The sequence below is a fragment of the Leptonotus elevatus genome, chromosome 13 (assembly GCF_054856555.1).
Source record: "Leptonotus elevatus isolate MCC_2025b chromosome 13, RoL_Lele_1.0, whole genome shotgun sequence".
Lineage (NCBI taxonomy): Eukaryota > Metazoa > Chordata > Actinopteri > Syngnathiformes > Syngnathidae > Leptonotus > Leptonotus elevatus.
In genome coordinates this window covers 20,906,128-20,918,669 of record NC_141251.1, presented here as the reverse complement: position 1 = coordinate 20,918,669, position 12,542 = coordinate 20,906,128, and the positions used below count along the sequence as shown (strand labels likewise).

The 12,542-nt window shown below is 38.0% G+C and overlaps 1 protein-coding gene across 2 annotated transcripts in view; it reads left to right on the top strand.

The window, feature by feature from the left end:
* Positions 1 to 12,542, top strand: part of slc8a1b (solute carrier family 8 member 1b) — a 114,334-nt gene that overhangs the window by 85,103 nt on the left and 16,689 nt on the right. Inside the window, exons 5-7 of one of the 2 annotated variants that reach the window (XM_086093823.1) lie at positions 3,818 to 3,930; positions 8,647 to 8,807; positions 10,574 to 10,673. In XM_086093823.1, the coding sequence (XP_085949949.1) occupies positions 3,818 to 3,930; positions 8,647 to 8,807; positions 10,574 to 10,673 (374 nt within the window). Of the gene's footprint in view, positions 1 to 3,547; positions 3,655 to 3,817; positions 3,931 to 8,646; positions 8,808 to 10,573; positions 10,674 to 12,542 lie in introns of both variants that reach the window. The other variant, XM_086093824.1, reaches the window with a different exon arrangement.

Sequence of the window (12,542 nt, the reverse complement as noted above, 5' to 3'; positions counted from 1 at the left end):
GATCCTAATGATTCAAAATAAAGAGCCACTCAGAGGGCAATTAATTAAGGTAGTAAATTTGCATAATAGTTTGAATATGCTTCATTAAGTGCATTCCGACATGCCTCCTCCGTTACCCTCACTAAATGGTCTCAATTCCCTTTCTACCCCTTCTTTACACGTTACAGAATGCCTCCATCCCATCTCTATATTTCCTCTAAACCTTCACAAAATGTCCTCTGCTTCACCTCTCTACCTAAAAAAAGACAACAATTCTCACTCCCTTATTATTCACTCTGAAAACAAATGTGTCTAAAAGAACCCAGTTACTGTTCAAAAAGAAACAAACTGCTACTTCATCCTTAAAATTGGTGGGTACAAAAAAAAGAAAAGAAAAAAAAGAATTGATCAAAATTCAACAACAAAAATAAAGGTCAAATTGACTGAGCTTGTACTTGGGTCAAGTTGACCCAACTCTGGGTTGATTTGTATCAAAGCAACCCAATTGTGGGGGTTGTTGTGTACAAAAAATGGGTTGCTTTGTATAAAACAACACAGAAATTAGGGTCAAATCAACCCATGTAGGTGGTTGGTCTAATTTTTGACCCAGCTTTTTCAAGAGTGTTGGGTCAATTTGGCCCATATAAAAAATATATATTATTAATTTTAGTTTGTGCAAAATTATCATATATATATTTTTTTTGTACAACAAAACCCAAAAACCTTGGTCAAGTGGACCCAAGTAGCAGCCATTGCCTTTTTGACCGATAATTGGGTTACTTTTTATAAATATATTTTATTTTTGAGTGGACATTCTAAAACCATTTTGATCCATAATAACCCATATTGGGTCAAAAGGTACTGACACAACTTTGTTATAATGGGTTGTTCATTTAACCCCAAAAGTTGGGTCAAATGAATAATGAAATTTCCCCAAAAGTTGGGTCAAATAAATAACCCAAATGTTTTGCTCCAATAAATAACCCAGAAACCAACTCTAAAAATGGATTGTTTTATACACCAAAAATAGATTTTTTGGGTGGGGGTATTCATATGATCGTACTTTTTGGGTTCAATGAATAACCCAAAAAACAACCGAGAAACTTTTGGGTACTTTTAGAGTTCAATGAATAACCCACAAAGTTGAGTCGGTCTCTTTTTGAACCAATTTGGGTTATTTTTGTCCCAACTGTTTTTACAGTATACCTTCCAAATGTCCTCTTGTCCTCTACTATAATTGCAGAAAATGTCCTTCACGTATGTTGCCCATTGCTCCTCCATATCTTCACAAAATGTCCTCCATTTCCCATCTCTGCCTCCACATCTTCCCTCCACCCCTTCTCTGTCGTTCTTATCGTTCAACTCTACTCCATTTGCCATCCCTTCTCCCATCTGTCCACAAACTGTCCTTTATCCCTCATCTATCCTTTTACAGTAAGTCCTCCATCCTTCTACGATCGATCCTACCTCCATTATAACCCATCCATCTACCCTCCATAATATCTACTCCATCCTTCCAAAATCTGCTATCCCTCTCTTTTCTAGCCTTGCTCCATTCACTCTCCTTAATCTCTCACCTGTTCACCATCCATCCACCCATCATCCCCTCCATCATTTCTCCAACTGCTGTGAGCGCAGCAGTCTGTTGGTGTTTGGCTTCTTCTCTAGTCCAGAAGGTTGAGAACTGTTCTCCATCTGCTCTTATGAGACAATTACAAATGAGCGTGACCCCCTCTAACAGGTTAATCCCCTCTGTTTTGTGTGTGTATGTTAGTAATTTACAGGATTAAACTCTGCTTTGTTTGGATCAAGTGGGAGATAGATCAACCTGCGTGTGCGTAGTGAGATAATGAGAGGGCTGATACACGTCTTCCGCCGCCATGACGATTAAATCCATTAAAATGCCTTTAAAATGTTACGTGAACTACACACTGAACTACACACCTTGTTTTAATGCACTCTTTTGTATGCTTAAATTTCACTATCACATATACAAATCTACAATGTGTGCCCGCTTTGGGTGCATTCTAATTTAATCTGTGCATGTTTCATAGCACACAGATAAGAAACATTGTCATTTGCTGTAACCAGAAGGGTTTTTTAATGACTTATTTCCACTATGTGTGCATCTGTGAGTGTTTTGATGTTGTGTCGCCCTACAGGCCAGATTACAAGCTGTCCTTGTAGTGGATTTGGATCTGGGGTTTTTGGTCCAGATGGAGGAACACAGATAAACAAGCACACATACATCTTAATGAAAAGTACTCGATCGACGAGGTTTATCGACCCAGTGTTGTTGTAGTTGAATAGGGGCTTGATGAGTGTTTTTGAAAATTGGAAAACTGATGAGTGTTTAAATGAAGTTGCTCCTGCTTTCTTCATCTTCTTCTTTCTTCAACTATCCTTTCTGCACACTTTTTTCATGTGATCTTGAAGTCCTTTGTCCAAAATGTGCCACCACTAGTCGGTCCATTGCTAATTCAGCCAAACAAATCCCATTATAACTTGGTGGGACGTAATATTGTTACAAAAACAAACCAGCCTTGAGGAACATTATCGTTCCGAGTGGTTTTGTGGCCTTGGGTTCCCATTTAATCTCATTAAGGTCCACCTGAGGCTGAATCGTGACCTTGCAAAACAAATGTGTCCTACTCTCTATTGGACCACATTATTAAAGTGATTTTAACACTCATACAACATGGCTATGGATATTTTTGGCTGAATTACTTGTGGAGAAAAAGTGATTTCCCATATGTAAAAAGGCAAAGTTTAATCCAAGATTAGTTCACATGTTTGGCGAAACACAGACTCTGTTGGTATTATTTAACAATCAACATGTTTTTTGCAAGATGATCACCTGATCCTTCTGGTATACATGGTTCAAATTTGGTAGCAATCAGAAAGAAAAAAAAACTCTACTCGGACAATTTTGTCTTTCAAAGATGTCCCAAAAAAGGCCAAAATTGTTGTAGAACTGCTTCAAACCAAACTAGCTAATTTCCCGTGTCTTTTGCCAGCAGACATGTCTACCAGATATCTAAATACATATTCCAGTAGGAGTTTGTCTTTAAAGGACAACTAGAAGTGGGCAAAATTGTCCTTTTGAAGGCAAAATGGCATACTTGCAATGTCTTTTTGGATATGGCTTCTTGAGACATTTTTGTGCGGCTACTCCTGACAGACATGCCTACCAAATTTCATGTTGCTCAGTCGAACCGGCTTTGAGGGCTGAATTTTGTAAATATTCCAATATAAATTTGGTCGGTGAATAATCAAACAGACCTAAAATGAATTGAAATTTTAAACATTCTTGGCTAGTTTCTGTCGATTGTGCCACTACAAAATGTTTAATGTCAACTAATGTGAACTTATTTTAGTATTTGAAAACCATCACAAAGTTGATTTATTACACCTGAAATATACTTTTGCCAAATAGATATGAACTGTATGGTGGGAAATCCAAAACTTCCTGTTTCTTCTTAATTTTCCAGCCTTTTCCTCACTTTTCTCTTTGCTTCTCTTTTCCCCCCTTCTCTTCTTCCTTTCCATCCTACCTCCTCTTCTTCAGTAAAATCATCAACGTGAAAATAATTGACGACGAGGAGTATGAGAAGAACAAAACCTTCTACGTAGAGATTGGAGAACCTCGCCTGGTGGAAAGCGACGACTCCAAAGGTCGGCAGGAACCTCATTGAGCGAATCGCCGCTTTGTGCACCACATCTCCTCCTCATTTGTGTGTGTGTGTTTTGTGCATTCATTTATGTCTTGTTGTTTGGTTTTATACCATGCATGCATTTACCACCCCCTTTTATGTGTGTGTGTGGGTGTCCCATACAGGAAGAGCATAACGGTTATGATCTTAGACCGAGAGGAGTACAATAAGCAGTCCTCCTTCTACATTCTACTCCAAGCCCCCCAGTGGAGGAGAGGCAACGGGACAGATTGGACAGGTGTGAGCCCCCCCCCCCCCCTTCTCCATTCCCTGCTGCAAGGAGAACTCGCTCCACGACCCTCAATCAACTGGCCACCCTCTTTATACTCGTTAGTTAAAAAAAAATAATATATATATATATATATATATATAATTTGACAACAACTAATTTAAAATCTTTATACTGTTAATAAAAACCTCTGTAGTATGTTTTATCATCAAATTTAAAGTACAAAGGCCCAAATCTAGCACCTCAATCTAAATCAGGACCAAATGTATACACTTTAATAGATACGTACCACACTTTTGTCATAAAGATTCAGTAATTAGTCACAGGGGGCAATAAACACTAGCAAAGCAGTTTTAATGTCTAACAAAATCGAATTGTGATTCATCATGCTTTTTTGTAATGAAGTACTGGTAACCTTTTCCATGATTAGCGTGACCTTTCATTGCTGATTGGCTGGGAAAAATCATATGCAGTAGTTCTACTGTGTGGCGTTCATTTTGCCAGGCGTTTTGATTGAGGTTAAGCACTTCTCTTGCTTCTCTCTCTTTAAAAAAAAAAATATATATATATATATATTTTTTTTTTATTTATTTATTTTTTTTTATTTATATATATATATATATATATATATATTTAATTTTTTTTAAATTCTCTACTTTTCCTCCTGTCCTTCCCTTCGGAGATTTGCTTGAGTGGGAATCACACCTGTCCTCTCATCTTCCTGCACCTCCTCCTCCTGGCTTTCTTTTTCTTCTTTTTCCCGCCACTCAGGGCCTTTCAGGGCGCCTTGTATGTGATGTGAATCTGCTGCAAGGGTTTAAAATGTCAGAGCTTTCTCATGTGACATTTGTAAAGTGTTCACAGGTGGAATGGGCATAGAGGGTGAGAGAAAAAAACACACAGAGCCATAAAACCTGTGCTTCATTCACCCTAACTAGGTAGTTGCCTATGGGTATTTTTTTTATTTTTTTTTATCATCAGACAGTAATGATATCAGGAAGTAGCAGGGCTGGACTAGCCATCTGCCATTCAGGGAAGATGCCCAGTGGGCCGGCCTCTTTTGGGGCAGATGCAGTGCATTTGAATTATTTTTCACCCCAAGAGACTGGCCCACAATTTAGAGCATAGGTGTCAAACTCCGGTCCTCGAGGGCCGGAGTCCTGCAGGTTTTGGATGTTTCCCTTCTCCAACACAGCTGATATATGATCAGCTCATCAGCAAGCTCTGCATAAGCATGATAACGATCCTGCTGATTGGAAACCTCCAAAACCTGCAGGGCTGCGACCCTCGAAGACCGGAGTTTGACACCTATGATTTAGAGGGACCAGTCTGTTAATCCATTTCAAATATAGGTAGCAATGTGAAACATCATAAATAATCATCAGTGGCAGAACTACAGGGAGTCCTCGAGTTACGTCAAGTCGTTTCGACTTTACGGCGCCATGCACCTTCACAGCCATGCAAAGCCAAATCAAAGCACTTGAAAAAAATATGATTTTTATTTATTTATTTATTTTGTCCAAAATTACAAAATAGTCATTGAATGTGTAAGTGCTGGTGTCTTAGATAGATTGAACATATTTTCCACTTGATGTCCGGAGGGGAAATTTTATGTCTTTACTCCACCTATAACTCGACAGTGTACACTCATTAAAGCAAGTCCATATGATATGACACACACAAACACACACGCACAACAGTGCTATCACTGCTTTGTGTTGACCAGGCGTGTGTTTATAGATCATACCTTGAGTTTTGGCTCTGACAGAATCACAGCAAGGAAATGAAGCACACCTCCTGGATACACACACGCATACCCACTTTGCGCGCTGCAGTGCTTTGTGGGTATTTAATGCTCGTGTTTTATGTCTCCACTGGGCTCTTGATTGGTCCTGCACACATTTTTATGACCTCCATGTCCGCATGCGAGTGTACTTGTGTGTCATCGGAAAAGTCATCAGATGAGGCCCTCGTTTCATCGTTCTCATCAGGCACTGCGTTAGACATTAGTAGTTTCACCATCTAATGAGAGCCAATATAACTGCTGTTGATTATTCAAGCTACTAATAACATGTCTATTAGAGGTGGGAATCTTTGAATGTCTCACGATTCGATTCAATTTAGATTTTTGGGCCTGCGATTCAATTCAGAATCGATTTTCGATTAGGAACGATTTTTGATTCAAAATGATTTGATTGACAATGATTTTTGCTTCAATCTATAGATGTGCAAGGAATTGTAATGATCTACTCCAGTCTTACTCGCTAATGCTAATTAGCGCGCTACTCGCGGCACTTTTATCACTCAAAAGAACGACTCCACGCTGGAAAAAAAACTTATTGCAACAAATTTATCGTGACTTTTTCCTTCTACTCTCTAATGTGGCTACAACTTAACAGTGTATTAGACCGCGTGGAACCACACTGCCCCTCAGTGGCCAAACCGGGTACAGCATGAACAGCGCTCCAAATAAAGGCACACACAGACAAAGGCAAGACAGTATAAAATAATTTAAATAAAATCGATTTTGGGACATTTAAAATAGATTCTGAATCGTACTAAATGAGAATCGCAATTCTTATGAGAATCGATTTTTTGGCACACCCCTAATGTCTTGTTTTGAGTTTTGGCTGGCATTTGTACAAATTAGGAGGTGTAACCGATATCAAAAGTAGAACATGCACTTCATCTAATTATACAAGTGTGAATGATATTTGAGGACTTTTGTAACCAATGTGTGCCTTCACAAGAAAGCTGACTCAACACGAATGTCTAGTTTCATTTTATTCTCAACTCGCAGGTGAGGTCACACACATCCGACGTGTGTGTGAGCGAGAGAGAGGTTTGCAGATGGCCTCGTGATATTACACATTTATTTTGTATTATTAAAAAATATATATATTTTAAAGCCTAGGGAGTGCAAGAGGCGAGAGGCGAGTTCACAGCAGGCTGAACGTGCAGCGTGTGAGGAAGGAACAGCCCTGAGAGGGGGAAACAGCCCAAAACACATGGGTCAAGACCCACACACAACACTCACTCGCACACATGCACACAGCGGATCTCAGTGGGAATATACGTGACAGATTTTGTCTGACAGCAATGTCCTCTCACCCTCCTTTTTCCTTGACTCCTGTGTGTGTCTGTGTGAGTGTGTCCATGTTGTGTTGCATAACCTCAATGTTAGCATATTCTAATTGTGAGAATACACACTTCTTTCACATTATCCTAATAATTTTTTTAATTTATCTTTTTTTTTTCTCCTATTCTCAAATTCTTCATCTCAACAATAATTCCACAGCATCTTAGTTCATCCTCAGCTCTTCAGGATTCAGGCGTAATTCCATCAATTCTCTTGCACCACGACAAGAGACAAAAAAACAAGTGATAGTCCACCTCCTGCGGTTCTCGCAGCCATCTCGTGTCATTCATTTGGTCGCTATGAGCGTTTGTGGACATGTTAAGTCTGCGTTGTTAGCTTAAACGGGCGGCGACAGTGGCGCAGCATAACCGAGAGGGCCCGATTGTCACCATGGCCACCAGCGCTTTGACTTTAATTACTACTTTGTTGTCAAGCAGTTACATAGGTTACTATTTGTATTTTGTTCATTAAACACAACTAAATTAAGTTAATTGAACATTTGAAACAGCATCAGGTGAAGCTACTTAGCTCACTTACTAATTTCCATGCTAGCCGCAAAACATTGTTTTTTTTTTAAATATCCTATTAAAACATTGTGTAAATGTGCTACTTTATAATACTTGTTTCAGGGTTGTTGCATTTCACATTACATGAGAATGTTGAACATTTTTGTAAAGGCATTCGATCACAAGCAAATGTTAGGCATTAGCCCCTACCCAAATAAAAACAATTAGCTAGATGAATTAATAAATATATTGAAATATTATGACGTTGTTGCTACCCACTTCTTGTATTATTTAAGATATAAAGCAACAAAATGATATTCATGTAATGTGAAATCAAAGATAAAGATTCATTTTTCGATGCCTCGCAGAAAGCTAGCTTGCTAACTGCTATGCTAACAACTGAACAGAGGGGGTGGGGGACTGGCATTAATTCATAATATATTGTCAATCGGTTACTCACTACTTGTATATGTTGTTAATTAGACAAGACATTATTAAGTTAAAATAACTTGGGGATTCAGTTTTCTTTGTTTTCAGAGAAAGCAAGTTTTCTAACTTCTTTGCTAGCGACTTTACGATTACACTTCTTAAAATGTTTCAAAATGTGTTTGACTTGATTGTTACAGTTCACACTTCTCAACAATCTAACCACTAGCTTTATTTGCTTTGATCATGTTAAAATGTTTTAAAACGTTTTGTTTGTTTGTTTTTATTTAGCTTAATCACTACATTATTGTCAACCTTTTACCTGTTACCTACTACTTGTGTATTGTTAAACACAACAAAAACAAATAAAGTTTTGTTTGTTGTCCTCACAGAATGCTAGCTCATTAACTTGCTAGTGACTAGCCAATTATCTTTCATCCTATTAAAATGTTTAAAACTTGTTACTTGGGCAATTGTTATGGGGTTGGTACGTAACGTTTGACATAACACGATGTCACAAATATAACTGTATTTTTAGCATTGACAGCATTACTCAATTTTTAGCATATGTTAGCTCATTAGCGCAGTAGCCCCTCTCCAAATAGACGCCACACTTAAAATATATACTGTATATACTGCGATGTGTTTGTGCAGAGGAGAAGCAGCAGGAGCAAAAGGAGGAGGAGATTGCAGAGGAAGAAGAGGCTCTGACAGGGAAGGACGAGGAGGAGAGGCGCATCGCCGAGATGGGTCGACCCATGCTGGGAGATCACGTCAAACTGGAGGTGGTCATTGAGGAGTCCTACGAGTTCAAGGTAAGGATGACTAAGTCATCAATGAGCACGGTCGGAATATTTACCGTACTTCCTTAAATAGTAGCCGCCGCTATAATTGACACCATGACCCAAATAACAAGCAGGGGCATTGCTAACCTTATACAAATTCCTCTTTTTGTCATTTAAGGAAACAAACATTTTGTTTTTACATTGTTAAAAATACGGAATTATGACAATTATATAAAAAAAAGAAAAAAAAAAGAAAAAAGAAGCCATGCCTAGAACATGATGTGGTTAACTCAGGGATAGGCAAGTTCGGTCCTAGAGAGCCGCAGTCCTGCATGTTTTCGGTGTCTCCTGCCTCCAACACAGGTGTGTCAAATCATCAGCTCATAATTACGTTCTGCAGGAGCCTCTCAGCTGTGTTCGAGGAGGGAGACATCAAAAACATGCAGGACTGCGGCTCTCTAGAACCGAATTTGCCTACCCATGGGTTATGTGAATATGTTTGGCAAAAAAGAGTGCTAAACTAACAGAAAAAGCAATTGCCATGGCAACACGCAACAATGACGCCAGTGCGCTCCATGAAGTGGTGAGATGAGGTTGTTTGTTCCAATCTTGTGATGCCAGGGACTTTTTTGCTTCTGGCATAAAGTGCTTTGTGATTGTTGCATTTAAGACAATACACAACACACACACACATACACATTCCACAATCACACAAAATGTCACAAAGCTTGAGGATGTATATGGGAAATAATTGCTCTACTCCCACGTACTCTTTAGACAAGTGTACACATAATCATGGTGTGTGTGTGCGTGTGTGCGTGTGTGCGTGTGTGTGTGTGTTTGTCAGACAGATAGACAGAAAGCAGGAAAGACACACGAATAACAGCCATGATTGCTGACCTTATTCACCTGCCAAATAGTGCACCCACACATCCACCATGAATCACACGCTCTATTACCATATCACACCACCCACATCTATCTATTACTGCCACTCACAGGACTGGGGTGGAACTGCATCTCTTATTTTGATTTACATTTCTTTCTGAATTGCCACAAACTCGAATACAAAAAGGGAAGCAAAATTCTTGCATTTTTCGTGTCTTCCAATCTCTACTTCCAATTTAGGCTCATTTGAAGAACATTTATGAAGGACCGAGATTGTAGTCTTCCACACACATACACACACAGTGCTAATTAAGCGAGCGACGGGACTGTTATCCTCCTCCTTTCTTTGCACTTTAAAGGGAGAACCGGGTTGCTAATTGTGTTGAATGGATCATGGAGGGGGGAAGATAGAGCTTTGCACACACACAGAGGAACACACACATACATGCAAACAGAGGTGGTTTTTTTTTGTGTTCTTGCTGTTATGACTTGTGGCATAAATTATATTGCACCAAAGTCCAATAAAAAAGGCACACATGAAACTTTGGGGATCTGCTGCCAATTATAGCAGAAAAGGGACAAGGAGAAGTGAAAATTCATTCAGGAGCAACTTTTAAGAAATTAACTTTGTCTAAATTCAAGTTGTCATGACAATTGGGAGTCTGTGTGCAATAAATTAATACATGTGATTAGATAATAATGTGAATGCCGCATGAAATACTGTACAGCAAATTCCAATTTTTTAAAAAAGAGACAATTTATAGCAAAGGAAACAACACAAGGGATTTATTTTATTTTTTTAAGAGTTTGTTATATACGCCAACTTTCACTTTGGAAAGATCAACACACATTCACCCAATCTCCTACCACAGAATGAAGAAAATATTAATTTTTTTCATCTTTATCAGAATACAGTGGACAAACTTATAAAGAAGACCAATCTGGCTCTGCTGGTGGGGACTAACAGCTGGAGAGACCAGTTCATAGAGGCCATCACAGTGAGCGCAGGTACGACTCGCTAAGATGTTATATGTATTCATACCTACCCATTTTCTGCCTCTTTTTTTAAATAATACACCAATGATTGTCAAGTGCATTTGAATTGGCTGTTGATTGACAGACTGTCTTTTTGTAGGGCTCCATAATGTTGAAAGCAACAGCTTGGAAAAAGGCTGATGTTTGTACATGTATGTAAAGGTCAGGCCATCTGTCTACTTTGATAGGTGACACTACCTCAAGTGTGCTTAGGATGTTGTTGCCTGGCAACCAGTAGAGAATTCAAAGAACCCTGGCCAAGCAATCATCTAATGTGATGATGATTGAGCCTTGGAGGTGCTTCTGGTGCATTTACATATAATTGATGTGTTTCTATACATGCATATGATCGGACCCAACACAAAAGCTTCAAATGTTGCTTGTTCTCATTGTTTTGTTGTAGTCACTAATAAGTAGGGCTGTGTATCGATTCTTTTTTTATTTATTTTTTTATTTTTTTCTTTCTATAAAGAGCTCAGTATTGTTCATTCGGAAATGTCATCATCATTGCTCTTTATTTATTTATTTATTTTTTCTATTATTTTTTTTCTGTGTATCGATTCTAATTTCCTCAATCTATTTGATTTCAAGTTCAGTTAGATTTTTATTTTTATTTATTTTTTTGATTCAATTCGGTTCACTTCACTTCAATCCAATATTGATTAACTAAGGAACATCAATTGTCATCAATTATTCTTAAATATCGAGGACATGATAGACATTCAACAAACATTAAATTACAAATTAAATTTTGCAAAGGCAGTCACCGGTTAAACGATAAATTAATCAAAGTAATATGGGTATTATACGTAATATGTGTTATAAACATTTAAGTGCTACACAAATATTGACATCAGCAAGAATGAGGTGAAAAATTTTCATAATCCAAATTAGATAATTGTAAATATAAATTAAAAAGATTCTGAATTGCCTACCAATGATATCAATATCAATAATTAGTATCACTCAATTGTCTAACAAGTGCACTAAGTCAGGTATTTCATAAATGTAAAGACATTTTTTTTAATTAATGTGAACATTACATTTCAAGAAAACAGTAAGATACTAAAAAATGTGGCCGTTAAAATTCAATTTTCTTATGAATTTATAGGATTTTTTTTTTAATAATCGATTTATGGTTTTATGAATCAATATCAGGCTCGAAAAGGAAAACCGATTCGATATTTTTTTTAACCCAGCCAGCCCTACTAACAAGCAATATATAAATCTAAATCGATGTACGTATATTTCAAATTGACATCATAAAGTCTTATTGAATTCAAATAAGTATGACATTACGCAATGGTTTACTTTTACCCTTTACTTTAAAATATCACTTCAGTCACCAAAACGTGTGCTGATATAAAAAATTTTAATACCTATTTATTTAGTTAGTTAGTTAGTTAACAAATCAAGTAAGTAGTTTGTTTGGACGTTACAGTCCACTTGAATTGGAGCCAAGTCATGCAGTGACACTCCAGGTCCAGCAGATGGCGCTGTTGTGTGGCATTTGGCAACCACTTTATATACTGTATATATTTTTTAGAGGAGTATTTTCTACGCTTTTACGCCATTTTGGTTTGCTTGTATTGGAGCCAAAAGTTACCCTCAAGATCCTACAGATGGAGCTACAGTAGTGAGAATTGCCGCCACCTACAGGACTGGACTGTTGCCTGAGACGTGTTAAGGATTGTTGTCCTTGTTTGAGGTCCGCTCTCTTAAATCCACATATAAGTGACACCTAATTGCTTCTCCAAGCCTTTCAAACCTAAAGCCAATTGGCTTTAAGGTTGTTGTCGTTGAGACTCTGTGAGTTCCTCCCCTCCTGTGGATTCCGCACCT